This window comes from Pyrenophora tritici-repentis, chromosome 9, assembly GCF_003171515.1.
Source record: "Pyrenophora tritici-repentis strain M4 chromosome 9, whole genome shotgun sequence".
Classification (NCBI taxonomy): Eukaryota; Fungi; Ascomycota; class Dothideomycetes; order Pleosporales; family Pleosporaceae; genus Pyrenophora; species Pyrenophora tritici-repentis.
Window position 1 is genome coordinate 210,655 of NC_089398.1, and position 25,480 is coordinate 236,134.

Below are 25,480 nucleotides of genomic sequence, written 5' to 3' on the forward strand. Positions count from 1 at the left end.
GCTAGCCGCAGGGACCAGGTAATCACGTGGGTTCACCTCACCACTGACAATTTTGGTGTTCGGGTGGCTCGTTGGGCCGTCCGGCTCGTTGGGCCGTCACGCACGGTAGACTTTGCTGGCAGAGACGATCTATTTGTCAGCGAGGACCGCCCTTCGCGATACCCGCAACGCCGCGACTTCACCTCTTTGAGTCCTTGCGCGATCCGATGCTGAAGCCTCAATTGTCCATCGCGGAGCGCAGAGGGCATGGACCTCTATACTATCCACAGCACGTCCTCGATCTCCCACGTCGCTGTGGGAGAAGTGGGCTGATTACAGTAGGGTCTCGGCACGATGGATTCGTTTCTGTAACGGTAGAATCGAGGAAGAGGGGGATTGCATTGTCTGAGTAGCTATGAAGGAGGACAGCTATATATATGAATGTGGGATGAACAAGTGTGGTAGCGAGAGCAGTACCCAACTTGTACCAGAATAAGTCTTGGCAGAGCCCAAGCCGTTGCATCTACGAGTCGCAGCAGCGAAGAAAGCATGTTCCACACTTCCCATCCTTGCAATTATCCTATAAGGTCTTAGTTACTTAAACTGTAATCGATTTGAATTATACTTACGCAAAAGCCGCCTTTACAAAAAAAATTGCTACCATAATGTTTTGGGCAATAATTGCTTGCAAGGGTTGAACATGTGCCTGCGGAAGGATCGCAAGCCTAACTATATTAGTAAATATGCACTATTTATATAAATTATGCTTACTCTTCCGTTTGGAACTACAAATGTAGAGCAAGGCCGAACATAACGATAGCAAAAGGCGAGGGCTTGAGAAGCTAGAATGAATATTGGTAGGATATCGATCCTCATCTTAAGGGCTGCTACACGTATGTATGAACGGAGATGGTCGTACAAATTTTGTGGTATGTAGCACGTAGGAGATGCAAACAATGTTAGCAGGATAGGAGCATACATACTTATTATATACTTGTCGGATCATAAGTGTCGATCGCGGCCACGTCGCCTTACGATACCCAACAGGCCGCCTCGATCCTACTTCGGTCTGACTCGTACCAACCCCGCGTATATCTTCATAGCAGCCTATGTATCAAAAGAATCAATTAACCATCACCGAACAGAATGCATTCCTAGTTACATTATTTCCTTTTCGCACTTAGTGCAGAGCCCTACCAACAATACTTTTACTTTTCGTGCTCCTTGCCCATAGCGCACGGAGCTACACGTAACTCAATCGGACCGTTTAAAGGGGCAAAAAGATGACCTTACGTCCGTTCTTGCACAACGGTCGTACGCAATCATAAGAAGCATTTCATGCGCGCTCCCTGCCCATAGCGCACGGAGCTACACGTAGCTCAATCGGATCGTTTTAAGGGGCAAGAAGATGACCTTACGTCCGTTCTTGCGCAACGGTTGTAAGCAATCATGAGGAGCATTTAATGCGCCGGATGTAGGTCTAACGGATGAGCGTCATAGTGTGAAGATCGTCCGAAGATGATCTGGTGTTGGTTCTCGGGGAATAAGTGATGCGAGGAATACGAGGGGTGTATAGCACGATTGGTAGATCGATGTAATACAGACTCCGCAACAATCAATCGATTGACATGATTGATTCCTATATAGGTTAAAGAATTACTTCATTAGGCAGCCTTTAACCTAGATAGGAATCAATCATGCCGATCCGATTGATTGTTGCGGAGTCTGATGTAATATACGGTGGTTGAGAATCAAAGCTAGTATTGGAAATACTAATCGAAGTTGAACACAATGAGCCATAAGGGCACATTGCGTGTTGCTATATAGTGTGGTGCCCTCCATCGCGGCCTGGCCGTCCATGGAGGCCTCACCCTCCATGGAGGTCGTGCCCTCCATGGCGGGTTTGCCAAGACTGGAGGGCAGGTCACGTGACTGTGTGGCACAAGCCCACTTGCCGTGCCCCGCCTTTCAACGTTGTCCTGCCACTTTGCGATCTCCTTCCTGTGATCGTAACACATAGTCTCTGACTGAAAAAGTACTCTAATGGAATAATAATAATAATAATAATTAGCTGCATTATTGTTTTGGAAAGGGTTCCTAGTTCTGTAGGCTATCTTTGGTGAGAAGTTGGCTTGTCGCTTGTTTAGTTGGATTGGGATCTCGAAGGAGATCGGTTGGGTAGGTTGGTTAGTTGGTGTAGCTAGGGGGCTTTGTTCTCCCTCTAGCTCCATTTCATCAGCTATTTGGTAGTTTAGATCTGGGCTGGAGGCTGGTATATAGACTGCGATAGTGTCGCTGTCTGGCGGCATCTTATTCTTGTTTGTAGCTCTTCTTTTGTAGTTTTCTTATCGATAGGCGGTGGACCGTGCGTTTTGTTTTTCAGGATTCGGACGCGTCGCGTTCAGGATGCTTGACTCCTTGTATCTCCACAACCACGCGGCTGCACGGCTTGGGAGTAGTTGGAATCTGTTTCTTTTGATGGGTTTAGTCGGTTCCTGATGGAGTTTTACGTGTTCTGAAAAACACGAAGTTGGTGTGTGAGCGGTGGGTATAGGTTCCTCTAGATTCTGCAATGCTGTCTGGGTCAACTGTGGGACGGATGGACGAATCGCGGATTTCCAATCAGCACCTAGAAACCCAAGAGGTAGTAGTCTCGTCTTCGTTGCTTCGTTGTGACGGAGCGTTACGGCCACCTGCGTGTTCGTCGTGGGCGCTTAGACAAGTCCTACCTATGGACTCGTCCTCGCAGCTTACATCCCGAGGTCGTCCCGAGGTTGCCGCCAATATATTTAGCGTGCTCAACCTTGTGCTAGGTGAAGTCATTCTGGCTTAGCGCTTACTGCACAGCCTCGCACTAACAGCAACTAATATACCGTATTCAGGACCACTTCATGGACAATTGCACCGCCAAGATTACCGTATACAGGAAATTTAAGGGTTTTTGTGGCAGTCGCGAGGGAGATAACTAGGCTTCCCGTCCGCTCAGCCATATATAAGCAGTGTACCGGCGGATTAGTAGTTAGGTGGGTGACCACTAGCGAATCCCCGCTGTTGTATGTTTTTGCTTTTTTTTGCCAGAAGTCTCAGTATTTCCACCTAGATGGAATATTTTGTCAAATAGAAGGGTGCACAGAAGTCAGAGGCCATAATAAGGGGCAATGGGAACAGCCAATCAGAGCCGAGAGAGCCTTGGCACCCCCTCAAATGAACTGTTATTATTATTATTGAGAAGCTAGCACTATTAGTAGTAGTATAACTACCTAATAGAGTGCTCTTCCAAGGCACAACGGTAGTGGTGGTACGATTCGTATTGTATTGACTAAGGAGCTATCCACAAGTTCGCAGATCCGTGTTGCGTGCAGCTGCGTCCAAGCTCCCGCTAGGATCCACCTGCACGTGTCACCAATTATGTGACTACTCCTCCGCTTGATACCACCAAGTCACTTACGGACTGTATTCTCAACAATTATTATATTTCTATTAGAGTCCTGTATCAGTCGGTGTGTCAGAATATGGGCATATTTTGGGTGGTGGACAAAATCCGGGTGTTCGGAGCTGTGGATTCTGTGGATCAGTTAAATTAGTCAGCGCGCACAATCCACCGCGACCCAACTGATCGAACAGCGTTGGACAACAGAACACACGACATCAGACCAGAACAATACAATCGATCCCAATCATATTATTATACTATTATCCCCGTCTTTGATAACCCATCACAATCTGACACGGTGACTATGTAGGACTTTGGCTAAGCCGTTCTATGTAGGTTAGTTACTGTGGAATTTCTATAGGTCTTGTACAATTTAGAGGATAGTTTACGTAGTCCAATTTCAGAGCTAGTCTTCTGTTGGCGCAGGTGCTAAAGAGCAGTATAGTGAGTAGAAAGAGATGTAGCAGCGGGCTCTTTTGGGTAAGGAAATGTTGTGTTGTAGTTTTATACAGTGTCTATCTGTGCTGTGGTTTGACCTGGCTGCCATTTCCTCGTGCTAATCCTAGTACTTGCAATAAAAGCTATAGTTGTGAACGGTCCGTAGGAACTGTATTCCAGCTACCTAGTCCAGATGCTATTTACAGTCAAGATGAAGAAAGAAGGTAAGACGCAAGCGGCGAGCCTGCTTTGTTTGGGTTGGCGCACGGCCCTCACGTTGCCGGGGAAGCGACTAGGCTAGCAGCCTAGTTATGTGACTCGAGGCTCAGCCCGTTACAATAGTAGCTTCAATGCTAGTCTTTGTTTGGAGGAGAAGTAGTAGCGTAATAGGCCTGTGCTGTATTGCTTCTTTGAGTATATTTCTGTGTGTTTTTTATAGGTTGCATTCTATAAGTAGATGCTGTGGCGTTTGTGGTTTATAGCATATGCATAGGTCGCAGTCTCTCTTGTTGAATCTCTTCAGGTAGGAGTTGAAGTATCCGTGTCCTAGCTTAAGTAAATAGAACGCGCTCGAGATTTCTCTTAGTGTTCCCTTTAGGACTTTAATCGTTGTTTGTGTGTTGAGCTTGTAGATTCTTAAGTAGGAGCTTCTGTTTCTAGTAGGCCCTGTCTATGTATCTCTTGTACTCCGTCATTTGTTCTGTTTTTTGTATTTTCTTGATTTCTGTGCCTAAGTAGGCTAGACTGGCTGCGGTAGGTGTTGTTAGGCTCTCTTTAGCTGCTGCCTTTGCTAGCGTATCAGCTTTTTCGTTGCCGTTGACGTCCCTGTGTCCGGGGGCCTATTGTAGATAGATGGATGCTTTCTTTGTTGTTATTTTCTTTGCTGCTCTGATGCATCTTAGTAGCCACTATTGTCCTGGTTTGTCGGATAGGCTGTTAAGCCTGTGAATTGCTGCTTGGTTGTCTGCGTATACGTGGATCTCTTGGCCTTCTTTTGCAACTGTAGCCGCGTGTTTGAATGCCTGTGCTATCCCTTCTAGTTCACCGTTGTAGACTAATTAGGAGCAGCCAATATTAGTCTTTTTAGAGAAGGTTTCTATGTGGGTAGAGCTGTACGCTACTACGCCGATCCCTATTCCCTCGTTGTGCTGTGAGGCATCTGAGTAGATTGTGTCAGCCTGTCAAATATATATACCTTCAAGCATTCACTGCAAGAAGGTCGGCCTTTTTGTAGTTTGACAGATTGCGGTGAAGTTATCTCCGCTCCTTGATAGGATGTAGTCTGCGTGTGCATTTGCTTCTTCTTCTTTGGTCTTTTTCGATACAGTGACTTTGTAGTTGAGACTCTCCTGTTGGATCCCACAGTCTATCTACAAAGCTATGGCATACACAAAGGATCAAAAGGTCGAAAAGATCCCACCTATCCATGGAGAGATACTAGAGAAAACATTCAAAGGAAAGTGCAAGGCCTTTAGAAAAGCACTTTTCCCTCCTCCTCCAACAGCAGAACTACCAAGCTTTCTAAACTATCAAGAGAGCATTTGGGACTGGCCGCAACTATCAATTTCTGAGCTAGAACAAGCCTGTTCTAGTAAAGTTAAAAGTAGTACACCAGGGCCTGACGTGTTGGAGTGGGTGAACCGTACGCATAGGGAAGAAGTTGAGGATTGACTGAGGTTGTATTGTACAAGCTATGGAAAGTTTATGTAGGTGAGTGACCATAAACAGCGCTAGTCTCAGATAGGCATCGTCCCATCACCAAACCGTGACACACCCCCCAGTTGTCACCAAGTCAGTGAGTTGGTGATAACTGACCTGTATCCAGCAGATGAACCACGAATGATGTACCACCACTAGGTGGTTGGCCGTCATCTACCTGAATCTTGTCTCTATACTGTTGACGTGAAGCCCATTCATTTAGGGCGTCCTTTATTTGCTTCGAAATCTTAGGATCCTTTTGAGCTTGTTCAACCTTGCGGACTCCAATAGGTGCTGGTGTCCAGTCTTTTGGTCGACCTGGGTGAAGTGGATTGAGTATCCAGCAGTCGGGTAAAGCGTGTGACAACCCACAAACACAAGGTAGGTTTGCAATCCCAAGCTTAGCAGCTGAGGTAGATAGCACACTTGACTCAGTGGCAGTGGTCTGGGCAGCTCGGCGGATGTACTTCGTCATCTTTTCGACGTAGGCGGGCAAGCTGAGTAGATTTGTACCGTTTATCTCGTGTTCGTATATCTGATCGAGGCAGGTAGTAGCGTAGTTTGGATAGTGAGCTTGGCAGGCAATCAAGAAATCCTCCTGAGGCCTGTAGCTAGTTGTCTCTGGTAGGTTGATCGATTGGCATTGAGAAGTGATGTGTATCCAGTCAGCCATCCATTCATCGAGTTTCTTTAGGTTGCGTGGAGCGGTCTTCAGATTGGTGTATCTTGCTATTAAGTCGCGACTCCGATCGGCTGTAGAAGGACAGAATTGCTTCTTGAGAGCGACAAGTCGATCGTACACAGTAGGGAGATCCTGTATTAGGTAGAGATGACGCGTGGCGATAGACCTAGTGATCTCTGTATTTAGCTGCACCAGAGCTCTCTCTTGTTTCTGCAGCGTGATCTCGTCGAGTCTCCATTGTTCAACCTCCCATCGGTAGGAATCACGATCCTCAGTGGATAGATCAGAGAGCTTAGAAGCTCTAGCCTTATAGTCGGTGAGCTGAGGCTTAGGATTGGCAGCCTCTAGGTCAGGCAGGCTCTCCTTTGGTGTATCTGGATTGACGTATTGCCAGATCTTGTGATCCTTCGCGAAGTCTCTGCAGAGAAAGATCCAGTTGAACCAGTCATCTGGTGTATTAAGGATAACAGTAACTCGAGTTACTGCTGATCCTGTAGCCATTGTGTGCGTAGAACAGACGTAGCAATCGTGCGTTATAGTGGACGCGGGGTAATCGAGCGCTGTGGTGGACGCGGGGTAATCGTGCGGCTATGAGGGGCCTAGTAATCGTGCGCTATGAGGGACGCGGTAATCGTGCGGCTATGAGGGGCCTAGTAATCGTGCGCTATGAGGGACGCGGTAATCGGGAAAATGAGTACAATCAGGATGCAGCCGGGCTCATAACTGTTGGAGTGGGTGAACCGTACGCATAGGGAAGAAGTTGAGGATTGACTGAGGTTGTATTGTACAAGCTATGGAAAGTTTATGTAGGTGAGTGACCATAAACAGCGCTAGTCTCAGATAGGCATCGTCCCATCACCAAACCGTGACATAATAAGATTGAAGAATTTAGCAAGATTAGAGCAGGCATCCCACAAGGCAGCCCAGTATCACCAATCTTCTTCCTTATCTATATCCGAGACCTATTCCCAGCCTTACAAAGCTTTCAACTATCGTATATCGACGACCTATCTCTTACTACCTCATCAACCTCTCTAAAGAAAAACATAAGAGCACTGCAAAAAGAGATAGCTACACTCTTTGCCAAGGGAGAGCAGCTAGACATTATCTTCGACACATCCAAAACAGAGCTAATCCACTTCACCGCTAAGAAGGAGAGGATAGAAAGAGCCCTCATACTCCCAAACAACGACCGGATAGAACACAAAGACACTGTCAAGTGGCTAGGTATCTATCTAGACAACCGACTATCATTCAAATCACATGTGTCTATACGTGTAAGCCAAGCCAGACAAGCTTTCTACAGGCTAGGAAGACTAGCGAACATTGAACTCGGCCTATCAACACACGCTATTAGACAACTATACTTAGCATGTGTAACCAGCGTGTCAGACTACGGAGCACAAATATACTGGCAAAACCAACCCTACGCTACAAAGAAACTACAGTCACTACACAACCTGGCTTGTCGAAAAACACTAGGAGTGTTTAGAACAGCACCAACAGTCCCTACAAGCAGACTTTCCAACAAGCAAGTAAAGCAAGTCACCGCTCTAAACTTGACTTGCTTGGTTCAAACATAGGCTTTACTTGACTTGCTTGGGGTGATTTTTTTACTTGCTTGACTTGCTTGTATTACTTGCAAGTACTTGGATTACTTGACTACTACAAAGAGATTAAGCTACATACAAATTACCAAAACTCAGTGTTCCACTCTAGTATGTTGTAATCTCCTACAAGCTGCTCATCTGAAAGCTTAGCCTCGCTACAGTTGTACGGTTTATAACCAGCTCGCACCCATGACCTTACTAATTGAAGAGCTGCGAGTAGCTCACTGCCCAGAGCACGTCGTTTAGGTTCAAGAAGGTCGCCAAGCTCACTGAAGAGGCGCTCACAGTCGCTGCTTGATGCTGGGATAGTCATGATATCGATTGCAAACTGCGCTAAATGCGGGTATTTCGGCAGTAGTTGTATCCAGTATTGGACAGGATTTCCATCTGCGTTGTACTGCTCCTGCGTCCACTGCGGCTCTTGTGTTTTCCAGCGCTCAAACTCGTCAAGTGGAGCCTCTCGGTCATTGTTGCGGCTAAGTATAGCAATAATTGCCTCGTCTATGTTGTTGCTACTCGGCGCAGTTGTATACCGCTGGCGTGCTCGTTGAGGTTTGTATGCCGCCCAAAGCTGTTGGAACGACGCGTTGGCACTAGTAAGCCAATCAGCTTTGTCTGCCCACGCCACATCGCAGTAGTTCTTGTAGTACGGGTGTAGGCAAACAGCGGCGTAGTAAGCGGGCGAGTCGTCGAGCTTGTTGTAGTAGTCGTTGGCTTTGCTCCACGCGGCGCGGAGGTTGACGTTGAGGTGATCCTCTGGAGCCTCGGCATGAGCGTTGAAGTCGACGTGCTCGAACGGGCGCGCCCGGGCCTCAAGCTTGCTGAGTACGTACTCAAAAACGGGTATAACCTCATAGATTGCGCCGTATTTGCCATCCTTAGAGCGTCCCTCGAGGCGTTTTGTGGCGTACTTGAGCGGCTCTAAGCAGTCCTGGTACTCTGCAATCACCGCCCAGTCAGCAGCTCGGAGCCCAGTTGATCTCATCCAGTTTGGGGCGTCGGGCCGCTTATTATTCCGCTGCGCAGCGTGCGCATCTTCAAGGATAACCCTATTGATATGATGCTCAGCGTACAAGTTATACGCGGCTTGAAGCTTGGTAGCGCGCTCAAAAGCAGCATAGTATGAGTTCCAGCGAGTGACGACAGGCTTGACTGGCTCGAGTACTTTGAGACGCCCTTCAGCAGGCAGGTTGTTGTTGGCAAGGCGCTGGTAGCCACGAAAAAGCTCGTACTGTTGCGGCGTTTTGATATAGTTGATGACGTCAACTAGCACTCCAATAGGGCCATCTTTCCGCCACTCTCGCATATACTGCTCCTCGGTATTGTACTGCTCTTGAGTGTTGCCGTAGGCGTCTTTGTTGGTGCCAAATATAATAGCCTGGCCGATGAGGTTAAGCGTGTGACAACTGCAGCGGAGGCGCCGGTGAGCGGACTCAAATTCGTACTCGCGCGCGAGCGCGGCGATCGCAGTGTCGTTGTTGGTAGCGTTGTCGAGTACAAAATAGCCTAATCGGTCGCTTGTTATTCCGTATGCTGAGAGCGTCGTCGAGATAGCTTTGGCAATAGCCTCACCGGTGTGGGCGCCAGCGAGCTCAGGCAGATCGATTGGTAAGTCTCGTATTATTCCAGCTGCGTCGGCAAAGTGAGCGACTACTCCAGAGAAGCCACGTTTACCACCCTTTGTTGTCCAGCCATCAAAGCTTACGTGTATTTTGCTTACTGAGCCTGACAGGGTGTCGATAACTTGCGGTCGTATAGACCGGAACAACCTCATCACAAAGGTAGAAACGCTGGTATTACTTACCCACAACGCTGCCTCTGCCTCTGGGTTGGCAAATCTCATCATCTCTCTAAAATCAGGCGTCGTAAGTTCGCTGAGCGGGTGGTTTCGGTTAACAAGCCACATGACAGTGGCTGTTCGAAAGCCCTCTACGTCGAAGTTTCCAAACGCGTTAGCAGTGTTTTGTTGTACGTCTAAACCAGCGTCAAAAGCTTGCCGCAACGACAGCTGGCCTCGAGCTCTCTGCGCTAACTTTGGGCCATCTTTCGTAAGGTTGTGGCCAGGCTTTGGTTGGCTGAGATGGGTGGCTGCTGAGGTTGTAGCCTGAGTAATGTTAAACAAACCACCACGGCCAGCGTCGATAGTTTTGTGTACATGGCAGTACTTGCACACAAACCAGATTCGAGATGTAGCATGGCGCTCAACAACGCGGTAGCCATACTGAAAGATCCAACTTTTTGGGCGCTTAGAACGCGCCAATGGCTTGATAAAATCAGGTAAACGTGCCCAGTCAATGCCGTCAAAGTTCTCAACTAGTGCGCTGTTTGTCTCATCCTGACCACCCTCTCCAGCCTCAGTTGTAGCCACCGTGCCAGCTCGGCTGCCCTCGGTGGGCGCGACAATCTCAGCCTCCGCCTGCGACTCTAAGAACTGCAACTCGAAGGTAGGTATTGGCGGCGAGGCGTTAGCCTGGCTTGCGGCAGCTAGGGTTTTGCGAGGTGATCGACGCTGAGGTCTAGGCTTAGATGCAGGCTTAGATGCAGGCTCAGGTGAAGCCTCAGGAGTTGAGGCGACGTTGTTGGTGGCAGCGGCTACTTTCGTACGTTTGCTCCGAGCAGAAGTTTGTGGTAGGCGACGTTTGGCCATATTGGGGGTATCAGGGCAGTATAAATCACTGGAAAACGCGTTGCTATAGGGGATACTGCATTGCGATAGGCTTCTAGACAGGCGTACGTCGAGATTGGAGCAATGCGCTAGACTAAGGCTAACGTTATTTGATAGCCGCTTAGCCTGTTTGGGACTCAACCGAGGCAACTGCAACACTTCAAAACCATCGCGACATCTACCGTACAGCAGTTTTAGCACCCTCATCACAGTAACGCTAAAACAACCAAGTAAACCAAGTAAGCCAAGCAAGCAAAGTATCTTGACTTGACTTGCTTGCTTAGCTGCCCAGCTCTTACTTGACTTGCTTGCTTGGTTTAAACCAAGCAAGTCAAGCAAGTAATCCAAGTCAACTTGCTTTTTGGAAAGTCTGCCTACAAGCCTCGAAGCGAGCCTACTACCACCAACAATTAGGCTTAACTCAACTATCCGGAACTACGCAAGCAGAGCAAACCTGCTAGCCAACACCCATCCAATTGCAAAGGCAATAACTCGGATCCAATCAACTAATCTCCAACGCTCAAAGAAACCAAACCAGCACAGACAGCTACAAACTATTACTAACGCAATTCCTAAAAACAACAAAAGAGACACAGAGCAGACTATCCCATACCGGTTTAGGCCATGGGATACTCTAAACTATACCGTAACAGTCTCTCAAAAATCCAAAGAAGAGGAGGCAAATGCGCACCAAGCCTACATTAAAACAAGGCTAGACAATTACACGACAATATACTCAGACGCCTCGCAAACACAAGAAGGAAAAGGAATAGGAGTTGGGATAGCAGTCTACAACTCAACTCAGCAAGAAATCTACTCAGAAACAGTTAATATCGGACAATACCAGCTAGTCTACAACGGCGAACTAGAAGGGATCACACGAGCATTCGAATACGCAGCAAAGAACGCTACAACCGACCAGGAATTTGAGGTCTACGCAGATAACCAAGCAGCAATCTACAGGCTTAAAAACCTATCAGATAACCCAGGACAGCATTGGCAACTCCGATGTCTAAAAGCGGCAAATACGATCCGACGAAAACAAGCAAACATCCACCTACTCTGGGCACCTGGACACACAGATATAGTTGGAAACGAAAGAGCAGACTACCTAGCAAAAGAAGCAACCAAAGAGGACCCCAGATCAACAACAAAGAGCATTGCCTACCTAGGCACGACAATCAAAAGGATACAACAAACGGAACAACGCCAAGAGTATGAGAAATACAAAGCAAGAGCAACCGCTCTAAACAAAGCTACCTACTCAGCCAAATACCCTCTTAAAATCAGCAAAACCATCCAAATGCCACAGAACACGAAAAGAGTAACCTCTAGCGCCTTCTACTCTCTTAAGCTAGGACACGGATACTTCAACTCCTACCTAAAGAGATTTAAGAAACGAGACTCTAATCGCTGCACCTGCCAAAACATCCAAACGCCAGAACACCTACTACTGTACTGTCATCTATACAAAGACCATCGAAAAACGCTCCTACAAACAATCAAACATCGCCCAGTCACACTACCACTACTACTCCACACTAGTATAGGTATAGAAGCAACCCTAGCTTTTATCACTAGCACCAGAATAGGAACAAGAAAATGGTACCTAGGACAGCCACCAGAAGACCTACAGAGAGACACTGTATAAAACTAAAACCACAACCCTCTCCTTTGCCACAAGAGCCCGCTGCTACATCTCTTTCTACTTATCAAACTGCTCTTTAGCACCTGGCAACAAACAGATACAAGCTATCTTTTGTAGAAAAGCCAAAAACCATATTAGCGAACCATACCAGAAAACCATGTAAATTAGAAAAACCAAGATAGAACGGCCTTCGGCCAAAGTCCTACATAGTCTCTGACTGAAAAAGGACTCTAATGGAATAATAATAATAATAATAATAATATTTGATTGTTTGGTGAAGGCTTGGCAACCGCGCCGTATTTGATTGTTTAATTAGTGTTTTGAAGCTGTATATTTGATTGATTTGCAAATATTTGGTGTTGTATAAAAGTCTTGGCGGTTGTTTTTAGTGTTGTAGGCGGCTGGTAGACGCCTCATGCGTCGCTCTGATTGTCCTCTACCTAGTTTTGTATACTATATTTGCGGGCGAGCTCGTCGTCGCTGATAGCGCCGTCGCCGCTATTGTCGTCGCCACGCTTGGCGTTGTAGGTGTATCCAGCCCGGGTCCAAGAGCGTATAAGCTGCAAGGCAGCGAGCAGCTCACTTGTAACCACGTGACTAGAGTCACATGACATCCTATTGTAGCAGGCACTGCCCGGTGGGCAAGTGCACTTACCTCTGAGCCGAGAGCTCTTGTACACGAACATCACAACACGACAGCAGATAGCAATGCAATTGTTGATCCACAGCCTCCAACTGACACTGCTCACGCAGTTACATCACTGCTAATAGCGCGACGTTTTGGCTCTAGTAGATCGCCGAGCTCGCTGAATAGTCGCTCACACTCGCAGCTTGATGCTGGGATAGTTAGTATATCAATGGCAAAACGGCTCAATTGGGGGTATTTTGGCGCTATCGTCATCCAATATCGAACTGCGTTGCCATCGTTGTGATACGTTGCAGTACTCCAACTCGGCTCCTCCTCTAGCCAGCGATCGTACTCGTCGCCGCCGTCTCTCCTCGCACAGTTACGACGCGCGGTGAGGGCTTCGATCACGTCGTCGATCGCGCCTGTACGAGCTGGTTGTGGTGGAGGACTCGGCGGTGCCTTCTTATATGACCGCCACAACTCTTGAAATCTAGCGTTTGCAGTACGTAGCCATCTATCTTTATGCTCCCATAAGTTCTCGCAGTAGTATTTGTAGTACGGATAGAGACAAGTAGCGGCGTAATATACTGGTGAGTCGTCAAGCTTACGGTAATACTCCTCAGCCTTTACCTAAGCGTTGCGTAGGTTAATATGAAGGTGATCTTCAGGCGCCTCCTCGTGTGCGTCAAACACTACGTCAGCGTATGGCTCGGCTAGCTTTTCAAGCTGATCGAGTAGATACTCAAACATGGGCAAGACCTCGTGGATAGCTCTAAAGCTACTGCCATAGTGTTTGCCACGGCCCTCTAGCCGTTTTGTAGTGATTTTCAGTAGTTCAAGGCATCGTTAGTACTCAGTAACGACCGCCCAATCTGCTGCCTGGAGCCCGCCCGACCTCATCCACGCCGGAGCGTCGCTCTGGGTGCCACGCCGCTCCTCGTAGGCGACGCGGCTCACGTGTTTCTCAATATAGAGATCGAAGCCGCTCTTAAGATAGGTTGCCCGCTTGAGAGCGCTGTAGTATAAGTTCCAGCGCGTAACAACTAGCTTAATCGGTTGCAGTATCTTAACGCGCGCAGCGGCGGGGAGGTCGTTGTTAGAGGCCTCTAGGCACTTAGTAAATAACGCGTATTACTATGGTGTTTTAATGTATGTGATTATAGAGAGGAGCGTACCGAGAGCGCCATGCTTACGCCACGCTGCTATGAACGCCTCCTCGTCGTCAATATGTTTGGCAGCGTTGTCGTACGCGTCCTTATTGTTGCCAAACAACAGAGCCTACCTAATAAGGTTAATAGTGTAAGGGCCGCAGCGGAGGCGTCGCTGCGTTAGGTTAAAGTCTCCAAACTCGCGCGCTACAGCCGCGATCGTAGTGTCGTTGTTGCTAGCATTATTAAGTACGAAGTAACCTAGCGTATCTAACGTGATCTTATATATCCGTAGTGTTGCAATAACAGCTGTAGCGATCGCCTTACTAGTGTAGGCACCGTTAAGCTGCGGCAGAGCGATAGGCAGGTCGTGGATCTCACCTAACGCTGTGGCAAAGTGAGCAACGATTCTAAAAAAGCCCCGCGCCCCTCCCTTTGTCGTCTAGCCGTTAAAGCTTATATGTATTTTGCTAGCAGCGCTAGACAAGGCGTCAACAATCTGCGGCCGTATAGCGTAGAACAGCCGCATCGCGTAGGTTATAATACTGCGCGAGGATCGCCACAACGCGCCCTCTGCCTTTGTACTTACTTCTCTAAAAAGCTCGCGTGTTAAAGCTCTACTAATAATCTCTATTAGCAAGTTATTGTTAAGGAGCTATAACACTAACGCGTAGCGGAAGCGCTATATATTGAAGTTGCCTATCGCGTTAGCTGTAGATTGTGATATTTCGAAGCCACCGTTAATCGCCTCGCGCAGTGAGAGCTGTCTAATTAGGCGTTTTAGTATAGTAATTAAGCCCGTACGGCAAAGGCTATAGCCCTTAATAGGCTAGGCGAGGTGGGCGGCGGCGGAGGACGTGGCTTTTAAGCAGTCGATGATAACGGATGGTGCCTTGTGTATATGGCAGTATTTACACACCCAAAGCGGGCGTGTAGGCTGATCTATACGCACGACGCGGTATCTGTGTACATATACCTGTCAGATATGAGGTAGATTTTGGGTGGAAGGCAACGGAGTTGGAGATCATCACGTTACGTAGACCCCCTAGTCCCAAGAGGGACTAGGACAGGGCGACCTTCCGTCTCATCCCCCACGAGACTGCACCACACACCACAATAGACACGTTCAACCACAATTATTATGATTCCCATCAGAACCCTGTTATCTGACAATACCTAGCTTTGTGTTCTCCTAGGTTGCTTTAAGGGCTTAATATAGCGACCCCTAAGCCGCTCCTAATTAAGCCTATTAAAGTTATCGCCGCTGTTATTAATATAGCTATCCTTAGCTATCTCTGTTATTGTTGCTACAGAGCCAGTGCCAGCGTAGCTGCCCTGGGTAGGCGTGGACAGTGATTCTTGAGGTTGTGACTCGAGCTGCTGCCTCTCCTAAGCTTGTGAGGGTGTTATAAGTAGTAGCGGGGTTGCTAAAATTCTTAATCGCTTCGTTAAGGTTGTAGGAACGTTTGACGAACGCGCGCGCTTCTTAGAAGCTTTGGGGGGCATAATGGTGGGCGTGGCGATACTTTGATTGTCACGGGATCGCGCGCGTCGGCCGGGCTGAGGTTAATAATGTACGCTAGCGTCGTCAGGGGCGAGTTCAGATAGCTCATTTAGAACACTAAAACACCAAAATCGACGCGCTCACAACCTAACAAACTGCAAAAACTTAGCCTAACAAAACACTAAATACTTGCAAATATTTGCAAATATTACAATTGTTGGAAGGCCTTGTACGATCGTACGGTGAATAACAGTAGCTAAGGTAATCTTGTGTATTGGTATTCTGGTGTATGATGATTCTACGAATGTGGGGGCTACGAAGGTATACATAGCGTTGGGTCCGAGTTGGGCCGAAGTAGGATCGAGGCGGTACATTGGGCCTTATTAGGCGACACACCGTGTGTATGCCGACACTGGCAATCTTTTCTTATTGTAACGACTGATGTAAGGAAAAACGGGTCTTCTAAAAAGGGCACAATGAGAGGGATTCCAAATAGGCATATGTGCCTACTCCGTAGGTCGCTGCACAGATCCCTCTACTCGGATTGACAGCTTGTTGCTTTCGATGAAACGTTCTAACGCGCGATTTGGTGTTGCTTTCGTGAATGCGTCCGCGGGGTTGTCCTCTCCGTTGATCCAGCGGATCTCAGTGATCTCGCGACGCTCGTATGACTGCCGAAGCGCCATGATGTCGATCATCAGTCGCTTCTCAGCAGTTGTTCCGAGTTTGACGAGGCATTCATACAAGGAGTATGAATCCGTACACACAATAAGTGGGATCGGTGGTAGACCTAGGCGTCCTGTAATTATCTTGAGGGTTGTTAGGATAGCGATAGCGATGTCGACACCGCTAACCATGCCGTACGTTTCTGAGGCAAGAACGCTCCGGGTAACGCGTTTGCATTTGGTCGAACTCCAATGGATTACGTTACCACGAATATCAAACGTGCTGTCTTGTCGACTCGACTCATTCGCAAGGATAAGTAGGTACCCTAGCTGTGAGCTAAGGTCTTGGTTGTTCGCGAAGGATCCGTCTGTGAACACTACCAGCTTTGCTGTAGCGAGGTCGAGAGGGACGTATCGCAGGCCTCGTTGTATGCTCTCAGATTGCCACTGCAGCCGGCGGTTAAGCTTCACGTATTCTGTGTCCTTAGGTTGTTGTATTTGCGCAGCCGCGGAAAGATCGAACGATGCTTCAGGTTGGCATATCGACGCAATGTACGCGCCACGCGCGCGCTGCTCCATGTACTTCTGTGCTCGGTTTGCTGCCTTCGGATCAATGATTTCGATCTTGGCACCTTGTCCCTTCTGCGTAAGTAGAATCGTGTCTCCGCGCAACGTTAGAGTACATCCGTTGAACTCGAGTGATACTTCTTTGGACAGTCTCTCCTTGGGCTTAGCTCGAAAATTGGCTTTCTGGAGCGCAGCGTCTTCTGCACCAGAGAATGCAGGCGTCCCAATCGCGAGAGTATCGTCTGTCTGCAGGCCCACTATTCCAAACGCTTCCCGTCTCCCGTTCGTGATCAGGAGGCACGGGTCATACGTTGATGTAGCCATGTCGAGCTCCTTGCAGTGGTGTCCTTGGTACGTAGCAAACCAGTGGACTCCTGCTTCCGCGATTCCATAGAGTGGCTTGATTACGCGAATAATTGTTCCCTTGGGATACTTTGTTATAAGCTCCTTTGGGAGGTGCGCTAAAACCGTGCGGAATAGCTCTGTTTGTGCCTGTGGGTACGCTTGCGTGATATCTCGTAGTTCCACAACCATGCCCTCATCGAGTAATGCAGGCGCTAGGGCTAGAATCAGGCGCTGGCTGGCTCGTTGGATGGTTGGCGACTGCGTCAGGATCTCGTGTTTGCCCTCGTCATTGTAACCTTGAACAACGAGGCGTGATTTCTCGTACGGGACCATGGTCTTGCCTTTGACTTCGCGGACCATGCGCGATTTGAAGATACGATACCCGCCGTGTAGAGTTGGATCAAACAGCTCAAAACTGAATACTCCACGGCCGACGAGGTCGTCGATCTCCTTCTGATCGGATGCTTCGAATGGAGCGCCCGGGACGTTAATCACGCCGTCATTGCGTAGCTTGACGGCCAGGGCGTAATCGTCCTCCTCCTTCTTCGACAGGTACTGCACCTTGGGCTTGTTCTTTGATCCAGGTGGGCGGCCCCGCTTGCGCGGCTGAGCCGCTTGGTTGGCTTCCGCCGGTGGTACCGGTAGTGGCGGTTCATCAGCAATCGCTTCGTCTGTGGTCGGAGATCCACCTGTGCCTTGATCTGCGCCGTCTATCGCTGTAGTCAGATCGCGATAGTACGGTTTTACGACAGTGGATCGGAACGTCGTTGGGCCGTTGATCATGTCTACAGTAACATCGTGGTCCTTCATATCGATGACTCTATACGGCCCTTGCCATCCATTCTTCTCGCGCCATACCATCACCTCACTCTGAAGAGGCAGTGACAGTACCCCGTCTGTAGTAGGCCCATTCCTGGTACCAAGTGCGTTGCTCACCGCATGTTCCGCTGAGGCCTTCCGCAGCGCCCTCATCGCTTTCTGGATTGCCTCCGCGCGATGGGTTATCGAGGGAGATGGTGGTGAATCCATGGATATCCGGGGTATGCACCGAAGACGAGCAGCGTGGGTACGAGCCCGTCTGGGCCTGCGGTGTCGTTGACGGCCTTGACTGCCATCTGCAACACTGCAGCGTCGCTGGTGCCAGTGTCAAGCTCTGTCCTCAGGATCTCGTACGCGCGTCTGAGCGGTGCGTGGTATCTTTCTACCTTGCCGATAGACCAATGGGCCTCGGTTGGCACTTGTTTACATGTGATTCCCATGATCTTCGCCTCTGATCTGAATTCGACTGACGCGAAGTTGGTGCCGGCGTCGTGGGTGACGATATCTGGCGGCCCTTGGTATGTATCAATCCAGAGCAGGCGGAGTGCTTCCCAGGTGTCTTTCGCGCTCATAGACGGTAGAAATCGCGCGCCGTTGAATGTTGTAGCCGAATCGATCACGTGAAGCACTGGTTTCCCACTCAGATACATCACATCTACGAGGATCTCGAAGTTGAATTCCCGATCATCTTTCAGCCTAAACTTGAATCGGCGCGGCGCTGGATCATGCGCTTGGCAGTGATGGCAGAACGTTTGGATCTCTCGGAGCAGCCGTTCATCCACGTCCTCGTGTCCTGCGCGTTTGAGCAATCGTATCAGCCGTTCGACGGCTGGATGCCCGAACCTCCGGTGTAAGCGTCGGAGCTCAGTCTCCGTAAGGAATACGCGCGCGCGCTCTGCCTTGCTTAGGTGGAACCACGGGTGTCCCCATTTGCGAATCACTGGAAAGGTAGCTTTTCCTTGTACCAGCTGGTCCGTAGTATTGTTGAAGTACACGTGGAGCCGGTCCATGTCTTTCAGACAGAGGAGAAACGGGGTGGGTGCGTTCAAGACCTCAAATTTGATCTTTCCAATCTGTGTCGATACATGTGCGGTTCCAATCGAAGTAGTGACGCTTCCTTTGCCAAATTGCACAGATGCGTTTCCAGCAGTAGACGTATCTAGAGTTACGGTGGGGTCCTCAGTTTGGAGCGCCCAGAACTGCTCCTTTCCGGCTGTCGATACATTTGAGGCACCAGTGTCAGGAAGAATGCCTTGGTACGTGATTCGCGAGTATCGATCCTCGATAAGGAACTGCGTTGCGGGCGTAATAGGCTCCTTGCACCTGTAGACGTCTTCTCCAGTCACGTGGTGCAAAAAGGCCTGATCTGTGAGGTACTTAACTGCCAATCTTTGGTCCTCATCATCTTCGTCTTGCTCCTCTAGGAAGAACTGGTCGACTTCTTCCCCCTCGTACGCGACGAGAAATGTGCTAAACTCCATTTGCTCTCCCGTAATCGCGCAGTGTGTGATGTACTGCGCTTTTGAGCGTTTTCTTTCTTCAAGCGTGTGGTTTGTGGACCAACAGCCTGTCTTGCCGCAGACGTAACATTTCTTGTCGATTTGTGTGTTGACTCCAGAGCGGTGCTGAAGCCCACCGCGTCCGCGGGTGAATCCGCTGCGTCCACCGCGAGGGTTGTAATTCCCTCGCAATCTTCCAGAGCTGTTGTTGTTGTACCGACGATCCAAGTAGTACTGGCTATCCGTATCCGCCTCAGTGAAGTTGACGGAGACGGTCATGGCGAGTGAGTTTTCGATTGACGATCGCAGATCTCCAAACAGAACCTCGCATTCTAGAGACGGCTTGTAGAGTGCCATCTCGAGCTCCTTCACGCCTCGGCATGCTGTGATTACAGTCGTTCGGAGCGCGTATTCTCCCATGTACTGCTGTCCAAGTGCTCTTTGACACAATTGGAGCTTGTCCAGCATGATGTCAAGGACCTCGTGGAGGTTCTTTTCGGGGTTCTCCCTGCGGACTTTGACAAACGATGTCGTCGTCCAGTCCGCGTAGTAATGGCCGTGGTTGACGTCTGTGTCGAAGTGGTTCTTGAGCTTTGTGTAGGCAGTCAAGAACGTATCCATCCGCTGATCGACGAAGTGGAGGTAATACTCCTCTGCGCGGCCGTCGAGAATCCGTGGAAAGACTGCATGGAACTGCCCTGGCTCGATGTCTGCGTGATAACAGATGCTGTAGAAGATCTTCAATTTATCGTCTAGGAGGTCGTACGGCTTTCCCGTATACTTTTTGTCTCGGTCCCACATTTTCACGAAGACATTGATCGTCTTAGGATCCAGTTTCTCATTGCCAAACTCGATTGGTGGAACTGCCTTGTACGGGTCTGTTTCACCAGAGGGCACAATTGGGGGAACGCTCAGTCCCTTCGGACGTTGCGGGTATGCTGGTGTATACTCGCGGAATCGGTCGAAGTTGTTGTAGGTGAGGGGAGGTTGCTGACTTTGGACGCGCTGATAGGCTGGCTGCGGTGCAGATTCAGTTGTCTCTACAGGCTGGCTTCGGATTGGTTGGTTTTGGGCTTTCTCAATCGTTTTTGCTAGCTGGTCCTGAATCTGTTGTTCTTCCTCAACGGTCTCCTGTCGTCCTTGCACACGGGCGTGGGTCTGGTCTTGATCGCGGGTTTGCCGACTGTCTACGTCTCGGCCTCTTGTCCTTACAGGCGTTTGGGTTCGGCTCTGGGCCTGGCTTGATAATCTCCTGTCTGTGGACTGTACTGATCCTTCACTGCGTTGTTGCCGTAGTGCCCGCTCTTGCAACATGTGCGCAGCTGATCGTGTGTCAAACACAGCCGACTGGAATACGTCCTGAGGCCATTCTAGGTACTCCTCCATGCGTAATAACCTAGCTAGAGACTCACTAGGTGCCATATTAATACGGCCAGTATACACTCCCTTAAAGCGGAGGATCCGCTTTAGTTCCTTTGTGTATATTGGCTGGGCACGTAGGAACATTGCCTCTGTCCATCCTTCAAAGTCCTGACGGAACTCCCAAAAGAGTTCTTCATCTGCTGTTGGTCGATCTGTATAGTCCGCAATCGCACGCGCAATGTACGTTGTTGCTGTAGTAATCCCTACCTCATCGTCTGGAGCTTCAACGTTGTCCTCCCAAATCTCTGGATCGATGTGATGCCATTCTCTTGGTTTTATGTTTGTGGTCCCTAGTAGCGCCTCTAGTGTGGGTACCACTCTTCTACTACTGCTCGCCATTCCTACTGCCGGTGTCCTGGCTACCGGTGCTCTTTCCGATGATGTTCTCTCTCCTGCTATTGTGTTCTTGTTGACGCTTGTTGCGCTAGCTGCGTTCGCTAGAGATGCGTCGGTGGTCGTGGGTTGTACACGGGTCAAATCTCAACCGGTCGGTTGGCGCGTGTATAGACGGCGTCTTGGAACGCTTCTGATACGGCTGTAACGGTCGGTCGCTAGCCACGAACGACGCCTGATATAGCTAACAGTGAGCTTAGCATAGATAACTCCGCCTTGCTGATATAGGCAATCTAGGGAACGCGCGGGTAAAGAATCTATCTCTTCTTAACCTAACTGTCTGTGACTGCCGTGCAATCACTGATCAGTGTTGGAAGGCCTTGTACGATCGTACGGTGAATAACAGTAGCTAAGGTAATCTTGTGTATTGGTATTCTGGTGTATGATGATTCTACGAATGTGGGGGCTACGAAGGTATACACAGCGTTGGGTCCGAGTTGGGCCGAAGTAGGATCGAGGCGGTACATTGGGCCTTATTAGGCGACACACCGTGTGTATGCCGACAACAATCTTTATGCTTGTTTGTTTAGTAAAAAAAGCTACCTATGTTTGATTTGTTTGTTTGGTAGTTACCAAACAAACAAATCAAATATTTGATTCATGTTTGTTTGTTGCGGAGTCTGGCGATAGTGGCTGACGCTACTGTATTATTATTGCACTAGTTAGCTCTACGTAGTTAGCTACTTATGTCTAAGTCTGTTTCGCCAAGAACAGAAGAGAGGTTCTAAAATTGCTCGTAACTATCCGCTGTAATTGTACTAGAGGAGTCTAGGATAAGCTGAACGGATATCGCATTATTATCTACTAGGAGGGAACTCTGAGGATCCTTTAGAAAGGGTGACTCGTAACTAAGTAGGTCAATGTCCTGTTTGATCTACCTCCGCTTAATCTCCGCCGAAATAGCTTCAGCCTAGCGTCTAGTGCCTAGGTTAGTAATCCTTCCCTAAGGATTACTTAGGGTTCCCTAGTTAAGTTGCGATCTTTTATTAAGATAACACTATCCTTTGTCGACAAACCCTCGGAGAGTCGGACAGTTATTCTTCTAGTGACCTGTCTTATCGCAAACCTAGCATAAGAAACCTGCCCTAGCTACTTAGCTATACTAATTGTTCTGGTTCCCGTAACCTATCTTAGGTTAAAAGGTCTGCGAGTTGTTGCTATAGTTCTAATAGCCTATTAGTCGCTAGTTTAACTGCTAATATCCCTGCTAGCTTTACTGCCCTTGCGTCTGCTGATAGTTCATCGCATTGTTATACCGAGGATTCTGGGCTGGCGGCGCCAGATACGCCTGCGGCATATAACTACGCAGAGCTGTTGCTCGCTCATCGGCCTGCCTATTAACTTCTCCTTAAATAACCTAATTTGCTATTAGCTCCGCTTCTCTAGGCGTCTACTGCAGACTCTAAGGTTCTATCTCTAGATTTGCTTTATTTAGTTTAAGTTAAAGCATCTTGTCTATAAGCCCGTCGACTTTATTCTTAGTTAGCGCAGATCCTGGCGGCAGCTGTTTCTGAGCAGGCTTCGGAGCTGGTTTCTAGTTATATTCTCGCAGAGGGATGTTCAGCGAGGGCGGCTAGAAGATCAGCTTCTAGTTAGGGATTGCTAGTTGCTTTAGCAATTTGGCCTGAGCTTCTTTCGCTGCTGCAATGTTGAACTCCGCTTCTAGTTCAAACTCCTTAATTACTTCCGCGGGATTAAGTATTCGCGTATCCTCTTCTACTTCCATTCTCTTCGAAAGGTAATTAGAGATTTTCTTGTAGTTAAAAGATAGAGGCGAGTTAGTGCGAAGTTAGAACTTCTCTAGGACCCTAGTAGCTTGCTTTAATAGGAGTCCCTTAACTAGGTAAAACCCTCTACGGCCTTTTTTGATTGTGCTAGACTCTATACAGCGCTTGCTACGAATATAGAACTCCTGTAGGTACTCTAGGGTGCTGAGTTCTGTTCGGGCTTGGCATTGGGCAAGCTAGTGCTCGAAGTACTCCGCCCTAACCTCTTGCTGGTACTTGTCATTGGTGCGAAACCTCTTCTTGAGAGCTGCTCGGAGAGTCGACCAGTCCGCTGTTTGTAGAGACTCCTCGTACTCATCAGAAGCTTGGATGATAGCCCTCTGCTTGGCTTTACAATGGGCAGTTAGACGTTCAATCATTATTTTGCTAGTGAACTCGTAGTACTTGGCCATATCTTCAAAACGTTCTAAAAACAAGGTAACATTGTTGCCGTCGAACGTTGGGACACTGTCTGCAGGATACGGAGGCAGCTGGGACGCATAGACTAGAGTAGAGCTCCGGCTTGTCTCATTAAGCTTTGTTAGAGACTGCGCCATCATCTGAAGAACCTTCGTCATGCCATCGTCCTGCGTTGCCTGGGCCATCGCTGGCTGCTGAGGGTCTACAGTGGTATGGATCCGAGGGGAGTTCGCTGATTCCGTTGAGGGGCCCGCAGCAAGGCGGACACTCATCATCTCTACGGAGGTGCCTTTCAAAAGTCCTTGCCCACCTTGGCGAGCAGGGGTATCAGCCACATTCTTAATTCGGACATATCTCCGATAGAGTCTCATTCTCTAAGCCTACGTAGATTCCTGCCTTCCTTATACTTATTACCGCCTTTAAGTCTAATAATCTCCTTTATGTGAACTGGTATACGCTTAATCCACGCTTGGATCTTCTCTTGAGGCAGATCTCTCTAACACTGCTCCTATACACGGATAGCTTCTGCTCTACTCTTTGGCGCGCCTTTCTTTGTAGTAATCCTCTTTATCTACGCCCAGCACGGCTTAATAGCGTTTAGATTAGGCGAGTTGCCACACTAGAGTAGCTTTGCAACGTCGTATAGGTTGTATATATACGCCTGTACGTGGTGATTATGATTAGGTGCCTTATCTTCTTGGACAACTATTCCAGGACGCTCAGCCTTACACTGCCTCGTAAAAGGTATAAGCTTCGGCAGTAGAATAACTGTCTGATATCGATACTAATTAATGCCTGAGCCTCTCCCTCGGCTAAGCTTCCTAGTTTTTGCAGTCCATTTCTACTGAGGCTTCTGTCCAGGCTTGTTACGTAGGTTAAGCCGACGCATACCTACTTTAAGCTCCTATTGAGCTCTCATGATCGGCTTAAGGTCTCGATTAAGATTATTAATCTGTGCAGAAGCAGTCTCCTTCTCTTTTTTTGTCTCTGGCAACTAGTAGTGGCAAGGACCTTTCTGATTGTACGAGAAGCAGCCCCAGAACATGAACTTAGAGTAGCCTTTCTATCTTTTACGAATACAGCTCCGGACAAAGGCCTTATCTGCCTGTCTCTATACTCGATAGCCTCCGCGTCTGTGGTTTAAGACAACAGACGTCTTATTAGACTAGATGTCACGGTTTGGGGTCTCTCCTGCAGTCGCAACTCACATTTGTAATGGAACGATGCCTATTTGGGACTAGCACGGTTGACGTCACCTATCTACATAAACTTTCCATAGCTTGTACAATACAACCTCAGTTCAATCCTTCAATTCTCCGCACATGCGCACTGTTCACTCCACCGCAACAGTTATGAGCCCGGCTGCAACCTAGGATTGTTCTCACCTGCTGCTGCAATCGTCACTCTGCTCGAGTCGCACGTTGCTATACCGCGTTCGCCACAACGCACCTGTTACCGCGTTCACCCACGACGCACATTGCCTGGATCTCTGCCTTGATCCTTACACACACGACTACAGCCTCTGCAATGGCTACTAAGTCAGACCCAGCTGTGACGCGTGTCACTGTCATTCTCAACACACCGGACGACTAGTTTACCTAGTTGTTTATTCGCCGAGACGTTGCTAACCGCCACGGTCTCTGGCAGTACATCAATCCTAACGTAGCTAGGGAGCTTCTCCCTGAGCTAGCGGAGGCTCCTGAGCCTCAACTCATTAACTACTAGGCTGGAGCTACTAGGCTCTCTGACCTAACTGCAGACGACCGAGAGTCCTACCGATGGGAATGCGATCGATGGGAGCGCCGCCGCTCCGAGTACCGCACCTAGAAGAAGGCTCTGGCCGACCTAAACACGGACATCAGCAAGACGATTGCTGTACGCCACATACATCTAATTAAGGATCACGAGACACCCTACGACCGGCTGGTCGCTCTCAAGAAGTTCCTTTGCCCAACCGACGCAACTCGCCGCCGCGAGCTTGCCGACAAATACAACGCTCTCAAGACTGCTCCACGAGCCACGAAGAAGGTCGAGCAATGGCTAGCCAACTGGACATACATTACCGCTTAGGGCAAGACGGTTAGTCTACCAGAGACTAACGGCAACCGACCGCAAGAGGACTTTCTGATCGCTTGCAAGGCACTCGATTAA

General features: G+C 48.8%; 10 protein-coding genes across 10 annotated transcripts; 3 read left to right on the forward strand and 7 right to left on the reverse strand.

Annotated features, from left to right (window-relative positions):
• Positions 1 to 502: 502 nt before the first annotated feature.
• Positions 503 to 855, reverse strand: PtrM4_144510 (uncharacterized protein; the record flags this gene model as incomplete). Its single annotated transcript, XM_001942184.2, has 3 exons — positions 503 to 559; positions 609 to 704; positions 751 to 855. The coding sequence occupies 3 exons, from the start codon at positions 853 to 855 to the stop codon at positions 503 to 505; spliced, it is 258 nt and encodes an 85-aa protein (XP_001942219.1).
• Positions 856 to 5,642: 4,787 nt separating this feature from the next.
• Positions 5,643 to 6,731, reverse strand: PtrM4_144520 (uncharacterized protein; the record flags this gene model as incomplete). Its single annotated transcript, XM_001942183.2, has 1 exon — positions 5,643 to 6,731. One exon carries the CDS (start codon positions 6,729 to 6,731, stop codon positions 5,643 to 5,645), a length of 1,089 nt encoding a protein of 362 aa, XP_001942218.1.
• Positions 6,732 to 6,871: 140 nt separating this feature from the next.
• PtrM4_144530 (uncharacterized protein) lies at positions 6,872 to 7,813 on the forward strand (the record flags this gene model as incomplete). The annotated part of the gene is made up of 2 exons (XM_066109754.1): positions 6,872 to 6,972; positions 7,123 to 7,813. 2 exons carry the CDS (start codon positions 6,872 to 6,874, stop codon positions 7,811 to 7,813), a joined length of 792 nt encoding a protein of 263 aa, XP_065959737.1.
• Positions 7,814 to 7,922: 109 nt separating this feature from the next.
• PtrM4_144540 (uncharacterized protein) lies at positions 7,923 to 10,487 on the reverse strand (the record flags this gene model as incomplete). Its single annotated transcript, XM_066109755.1, has 2 exons — positions 7,923 to 10,324; positions 10,445 to 10,487. 2 exons carry the CDS (start codon positions 10,485 to 10,487, stop codon positions 7,923 to 7,925), a joined length of 2,445 nt encoding a protein of 814 aa, XP_065959738.1.
• Positions 10,488 to 11,129: 642 nt separating this feature from the next.
• Positions 11,130 to 12,156, forward strand: PtrM4_144550 (uncharacterized protein; the record flags this gene model as incomplete). Its single annotated transcript, XM_066109756.1, has 2 exons — positions 11,130 to 11,151; positions 11,177 to 12,156. The coding sequence occupies 2 exons, from the start codon at positions 11,130 to 11,132 to the stop codon at positions 12,154 to 12,156; spliced, it is 1,002 nt and encodes a 333-aa protein (XP_065959739.1).
• Positions 12,157 to 12,898: 742 nt separating this feature from the next.
• Positions 12,899 to 15,435, reverse strand: PtrM4_144560 (Dimer-Tnp-hAT domain containing protein; the record flags this gene model as incomplete). The annotated part of the gene is made up of 6 exons (XM_066109757.1): positions 12,899 to 13,411; positions 13,478 to 13,562; positions 13,635 to 13,887; positions 13,957 to 14,059; positions 14,141 to 14,316; positions 15,405 to 15,435. 6 exons carry the CDS (start codon positions 15,433 to 15,435, stop codon positions 12,899 to 12,901), a joined length of 1,161 nt encoding a protein of 386 aa, XP_065959740.1.
• Positions 15,436 to 15,939: 504 nt separating this feature from the next.
• Positions 15,940 to 17,982, reverse strand: PtrM4_144570 (uncharacterized protein; the record flags this gene model as incomplete). Its single annotated transcript, XM_066109758.1, has 1 exon — positions 15,940 to 17,982. One exon carries the CDS (start codon positions 17,980 to 17,982, stop codon positions 15,940 to 15,942), a length of 2,043 nt encoding a protein of 680 aa, XP_065959741.1.
• A 29-nt stretch (positions 17,983 to 18,011) lies between these two features.
• Positions 18,012 to 21,089, reverse strand: PtrM4_144580 (uncharacterized protein; the record flags this gene model as incomplete). The annotated part of the gene is made up of 1 exon (XM_066109759.1): positions 18,012 to 21,089. The coding sequence occupies one exon, from the start codon at positions 21,087 to 21,089 to the stop codon at positions 18,012 to 18,014; it is 3,078 nt and encodes a 1,025-aa protein (XP_065959742.1).
• Positions 21,090 to 23,106: 2,017 nt separating this feature from the next.
• Positions 23,107 to 23,514, reverse strand: PtrM4_144590 (uncharacterized protein; the record flags this gene model as incomplete). The annotated part of the gene is made up of 1 exon (XM_001942182.1): positions 23,107 to 23,514. The coding sequence occupies one exon, from the start codon at positions 23,512 to 23,514 to the stop codon at positions 23,107 to 23,109; it is 408 nt and encodes a 135-aa protein (XP_001942217.1).
• A 1,342-nt stretch (positions 23,515 to 24,856) lies between these two features.
• On the forward strand, positions 24,857 to 25,399 carry PtrM4_144600 (uncharacterized protein; the record flags this gene model as incomplete). The annotated part of the gene is made up of 2 exons (XM_066109760.1): positions 24,857 to 24,880; positions 25,157 to 25,399. The coding sequence occupies 2 exons, from the start codon at positions 24,857 to 24,859 to the stop codon at positions 25,397 to 25,399; spliced, it is 267 nt and encodes an 88-aa protein (XP_065959743.1).
• Positions 25,400 to 25,480: the final 81 nt, after the last annotated feature.